Here is a 6,194-nt window from a genome sequence, read left to right as displayed (position 1 = left end):
TTAAACACCTCCAGGGAAGGGGACTCAACCACCTCCCTGGGCAGGGATTAAATGCCTCATCAGGCATTAAAGACAATTCAGGAACTGTATCAGTTAACAATCCAACATGCTGAGAAATGCAAGTCTTATTTCAGGATGGAAGACACTTTTGAATGATCAAAACACTTGGATTTATATGAATCTGTGCACAGAGGTGGATATAAATCCACGTATGTACTTACATGGGTTTACATGCCTCTATTCCCAATCCTTGTCACACATTTAATACTTCAAGTTTTGTATTATTTTAAATTCTTCTGAGTTGATTTCTCCTGTACTAGAACTTCTCTCGCACTGCTTTTATTCAAATCTCTCGAGACACTGAAAAAATAAGCGTGCACCTCAGAAAGTATAAAATTAAAGTCCTAAAACAGGGCCCAAGATTATCTGGCACTGCAACAACCATACTAGTACAAAGATAGTTTGAAAAAAATATCCTGGCTTTAATAAGTAATTAATTAAAACATAGCTTGCTTTATTCCTATAAGTGTAATGAAAAGAATAGTTTGTTTTTAAGGAAGTGTAACGAGTGCTATTCTGTTAGCCAACTTCTCCACAGGAACTTATGCAAGAGAGGGTCAGCTCCAGTCGTACAGTTACCAACCATGTACCTTAATAAGGTGAACAATCAACATATTTACAAACTAAACAAATACAATCCTGTCGGCTCTTATAAAAATGGGATTGAGGAGCAAGACAGGGAATGAGACCAAGATGCTTGAAAACACAAGGGGTTGCCACTTTTGTTTTAAGGAACCATATTAATCTAAATCAGTTTCCCTTAGAGATCTGAGGGTTCAAATGTGGATTTAGCAGTGTATTCAGAAGTTAGATTACAGTCTGGATACTAAGCATTTCAGCTTCTTCATTTCTTAACACCTTAATGCTGAAAAAGATTAACCTCGGGCAGAACCATAAGGAACAAGCCTTTTATAAACTAAAATCTAAACTGAAATGCTGCAGTAGGTGTAAAAATAAACAAGGAGGGGCATGACAGAGAGACAGAGTGTGTGAGAAAGAAAAGAACATTATTTAGTAAAATCCAGTGACATCTACATTAGTTTTACAGCACAATTAAGCCCTCTAAGGTTTTATATCTCCACCTGCCTTCCATTTAAACTTGTTAATGAAAATACAACCAAACAGAATGCAAATAGATCAAGGCAATACGTCTAAGTAAGCGTGCCTAAAAGCCAGAAATAATATTCCTCAGACTTCTGCATGTGAAAAAGATTTCCCATTTTTTCCACTACCCCAGCAGCAATCCCAATGAGTATAAACTGGGCCATTCTTGAGTAACCATGGAATGCAATCGCCTCGAGTTCCTACCCTTCTGAAAAAGGACAACTGGCCCTACCAGTATAGCGATAGCATAAATCTCCCTGAAGCATCCTCTGCCTTTTAAACCACCAAGAGTCATGACAAAACTGAATGTCCACTGCTTAGTGTTTCTCTCGAGCTACCAACACCTATGCACAAATGAAAAAGGTGCCTCTTTTTTAATAGATCGGTTTAATACTGAAACAGATAGGATGAAGTTAAAAAAGAATAATCAAGATACTGAACTGAATATTTTGAAGCAAGTGCCCCAGCTGTGGGGAAAAGTGCATTTAGTTCAGCAGCAAAACAGCACAGTGTGAAGATATTGTGCTTGGACACAGAAGTTCCATAATGGAAGGAGGTACAAGGCAAGTCAAGATATAAAACCATAGTACATTGTTAACCATCCTTAAAACTTACATATATTGCAGTGTTTAAAAGTAAGACACATTCATTTATTGTACAAGGACTATAAGGAATCCTTAAAATTGCCTGTTGTAGTTTATGACTCAACATTGTAATAAAAATGTACATATATATTATTTCCTTGCCACTTAACTGTACTGTTAGACCTCATGGAATTGTTACTTCACAAAATGAAAACCGCTCTTCACCAAGTATACTTGACGTTTTTACCAATCCGAAAAGGTTTACTTGTGCTAGAAAAGACCAACCGCAAAAGGCTCAGTTCAGATATGTTGTGCCTGCAACTGATAACTCAGGGAAGCAAGACTTAAAGGAATTCAAGCTTTTTTTTTTTCCTGTTCTTTTTCTTTTGTTTTGACTGCATCCTTTTCACCTGCCAGTTGTTCTGATGAGTATATGTTTTTAGCATACAAACCAGTTGATAAAAATTCATCAGCAGAGGCATGTAAATTCTAGATACGATTGATTAAAACAGAGCAAATCAGAATAAAACAAAATCCAGTGATTTACTCTGACTGTAAACAATATAAAAACACCATTTGCTTCAAATCTCAAAATAAGTTAAAAGAAAATCCCAGCCTCAGGACACATGACCCTTTCAGGTTTTGACACAAAAAAAAAAAAAAAAGAGGGGGTGGGGGGGACAACAGAAGAATTCATTATATAAAGGTTATACATTTCTCTTAACCGAAAGTAAATCTAAGCAAAACTATTTTTGTCCCTTAAATTTAAACTTTGAGTTCATTGGCAATTGCTTTAAATGAACTGGCATTTCCAGATTATTCAAACAACTTCCATCAAATTCAGCAAAGAAAACTTAGACAAGCATTTTTACAGAATAAAAAAAATCTAAATGGCTATGATTCCTCTATTAGCAGAAACACATAATGCAGTCTTAAATTTGCCTTTTTATATTATTTATATATTTATATATATATAATATAATATAAAACGCATATATTATATTATATATACATATACAGACAATTACAACATTAATGCAGTTTGTATTTTGTACAGTGTATTGGACAATCCGATTAGCATCAGACCATGGCACGATATGGTCCCTGCATTTTTAGGAACTGAATGATGAAGGAGGGTCCTCCTGCAACAATCTGAGGTGGAAGGTGGCTGAGCGGGCAGTTCTCAATACTCATTATTGACAGTTTGCTGCAAAGAGCCAGCTCAAAGGGAAGGCTGTGCAGGTTGGGGTTGTCATTCAAATACAGTTCTTCCAGATTCTCCAGTGTACCTGGTTAAAATAAAATAATACAAAGTAGTATAATTTGACTCATTCAGTTTATAACTTTTAGATAGAAGCTCTAAGTCCACTTGATTCTCTACTAAGCAGAATCTAGAGTCAGTGACTCATCTAAACTCCTATTTTCAAGCACTGGAACCTAAGCAAGAACCAATTTGCTTTAGTTTCCCTGTAAAAATATCCATTGCTACATCTCCCTTAGGTAACAACTGAATTGAGAAACCACAGAATAAGAGAATTGAGGGACTTCAACCCAACTGTCCAGCCAAGTGCTTTGCAACTGCAGGCAACATCGAATATCTATCCACTTAAAAGGGCCTAGAAAATATTTATACCATACAGTACGCATCATCTCTATAAAGATATCTATACTGTATCTTTTATTTAATTAGAACCGATACATTAAAGACTTGAAGCTGTAACCATGATGAACCACAGGAAGAAAGCAGGAGGGATCTCTGCACAGCAGTGAATTTATTACATGGAACAAACCTGTGTGAAAAATTCCTTTGGAATTCACATATTACAGCCTGCCTCTACTATCGATACCATAATATAGATTAACCAGAAGATGGAAAACAGACTAATTTCTTCTTTCTTAGGACTTCCATTTCTCCACAGCAATCAAATATCAAAAGTAATTCATATCTTTTAAATATATTCCAAATTCACAAGTTGTCCTCAAAATATTGCCCATTTTCCCATCTCATATACCATAAACATCTCCTGTAACCTGAAAGACTATTTCATCTTTCGTAGGAGAAAGCAGTAGCCAGGGCTCAAGGAAAGCCAACAAAAAGGAGAGGCTAAGAAACAATGGCATAACTTTAGTCGAAGCAGTCACATCTGAAAAGAGTTATCTAGTCTCTGATCTGTTAAGATAACCCAGCTATAATAACCAAATTGTACCCCTACAATACTATTTCAAGTTTACTTACATATTTTAATTCTGCAGCATCCAAATTCTCTCCACTAACTTCTGAACTAAATTACAAAGCTCCAGATTTAGATTGGTTTAGGCCCTTCTCACAGAGGCTCATAAGGGCTTTTCACTAAAGACGCTGGGAGAGACTGACTGTAACCCAGCCTTCTCCATCTGCACATCACTGCTTCTGACCACATTTTGCTTTGCTTCTACCATCATTTCCTCCTCCATAATGAGCTCTAACTTTAAGATTTAAGTGCTCAGAATCATGCTCTGGTGGTACTTATAACTGACTATAAAAGAAACAAGGTCTCTCAGTTTCAGATGCTCTGAATTTTCTCTGGATGAGTCAAGTAAACAAGAAGAATCTTATTCTCCCCTTTTTTTCTATAGAATTCTTCCTCTTCACTTCCTTTTCTTATCTCATCAAGGGGAAAAACAGTATGACAGTCTATAAACAGGAGAGGGACTATCAGCAGAAACATTCGCTTCAGCTGTCTGCACCTTACACAAGACCAGTGTGTTCCCTTTCTGACACAGAACTCTTTCCAAGAGCAGGATTATAAAGTCAAATGACTGATAATACGTGATTTGTGGGAGAACGTGGAAAGAAAAGGCGTCTCACCATTTTGAGTTAGTGTGTGTTTGGCATCTCTCTGTAGAAGAACTGAAAAAAAGCTAGATCATTTGTTTCACTACAGCTCAGCAAGACAAAGATCATACCCTACAGCACTGTTCCTGTGGCACATACTTCACATCACGTTGTGTACATCTATAATAGAAGTTTCACATGAATTTTGTGGCCTCTGCTTCGGAGCACAGTAAATGCCTGTCTTCTGTGTCAGTAACTGCTTTGGCCCAGGCACACTGCATAAAACCAGAAAAAAGGATCTTACCAATTTCCTCAGGAAGGTGTGTGAGAAGATTCTCTCCGAGCCCAAGGTGCGTCAGATTGGTGAGGTGACCAATACCTCTCGGAAGGGTGGTCAATTGATTATTAGTGAGAACCAATTTCTAAGGGAAAAACACATTTTTAAAAATTGACTTAATGACTTTTCCTTCTAATGACAGCAAGTAACAACATATATCGCTGATAAATTGATGGTTTCTACTCTCTAGCATCTGAATAAAAAAAAAATTTATCCTTCAACAACATTTCAGACCTTTATTAAGCACCACTAAACATAAAAATCACAGAATCGCAGAATCATCAGGTTGGAAAAGACCCCCAGGATCATCGATTCCAACCACTCCCATCAATCATGCCCCTCAGCACCTCCTCAACCCGTCTTCTAAATAGCTCCAGGGATGGTGACTCAACCACCTCCCTGGGCAGCCTGTTCCAGTGTCCAGTGACCTTTTCCGTGGTAAATTTTTTTCTGATGTCCAGCCTAAACCTCCCCTGGCGGAGCTTGAGGCCACTATAAAAAAGAGTGCACAGTAAAACACGTGCCTAAATATAAAAGCTTTCATGAACACAACTGAAATCAGAGGCTGCTCCCATGGCAGTATTGTACTCATCATACAAAGAGTTAAACTCTTCAAAATTTGTTTGTTCAATATTAACAGATAAGTTGAAGAACCAGTAGGGGCAGATTGAGGATTAAGTTGTGTGAGATTCTTGACTTCTGGTTCTATGTTCCAAACAGTTTTCCTCATCAAACTAGCTGTAACTAAATCAGCACAGTGTAAATAAAGGACACAAGATGTTTATCTTGGCCAATTATTGTTTCACCTGCAGATCCTTGAGGTAAGCTATTTCATTTGGCAAGGATTCCAGTTTGTTTTCCTCTAGATCTAACTCTCGGAGTTTCCGTAGATTTCCAATTCCATGGGGAAGTTTCTTTAGGAGATTGTTTGACAAGATGAGAACCTCAAGGAAAAAAAAAACATAGAATTTCAGCAATGTAATTAGTAAATAATAATCAAGACAGGATCTTTTTTATTTTCAAGTAATGAAATCCAAGATTAGTCTACATTCAAATTATGGAAGCAAAGTGAAAAGATTAAACAATCAAATCAGTGAGTAATACCATTTTTTTAAATCTATAATGATACGTAGATTTATGACAGAATTCCTTCAAGTATTAGTTTACATAATAATAATTGCAGAGCAAAATCAAAGAACACCTTATTTCTTCAAATGACCAAAGAACAATAATTTCTCTCTGGCCTTCCTCTGCTTTTGTTATCCTGCCTCATAGATACCTCATAACCAGGTTT

At 36.8% G+C, this 6,194-nt stretch overlaps 1 protein-coding gene across 1 annotated transcript in view; it reads right to left on the bottom strand.

The window, feature by feature from the left end:
• Nucleotides 1-1,732: 1,732 nt before the first annotated feature.
• The window catches only part of SHOC2 (SHOC2 leucine rich repeat scaffold protein), a 66,122-nt gene continuing 61,660 nt past the window's right edge, over nucleotides 1,733-6,194 (bottom strand). The window contains exons 7-9 of the mRNA XM_069864231.1: nucleotides 5,707-5,844; nucleotides 4,868-4,985; nucleotides 1,733-3,037 (exon numbers count right to left, since the gene is read on the bottom strand). Of these exons, the coding sequence (XP_069720332.1) occupies nucleotides 2,829-3,037; nucleotides 4,868-4,985; nucleotides 5,707-5,844 (465 nt within the window). The 3' untranslated portion in view covers nucleotides 1,733-2,828. The remainder of the gene's footprint in view (nucleotides 3,038-4,867; nucleotides 4,986-5,706; nucleotides 5,845-6,194) is intronic.

The sequence above is a fragment of the Phaenicophaeus curvirostris genome, chromosome 9 (genome assembly GCF_032191515.1).
Source record: "Phaenicophaeus curvirostris isolate KB17595 chromosome 9, BPBGC_Pcur_1.0, whole genome shotgun sequence".
NCBI classification, from domain to species: domain Eukaryota; kingdom Metazoa; phylum Chordata; class Aves; order Cuculiformes; family Cuculidae; genus Phaenicophaeus; species Phaenicophaeus curvirostris.
The sequence above is the reverse complement of the archived record's forward strand: the minus strand, read 5'-3'. Positions and strand labels throughout refer to the sequence as shown.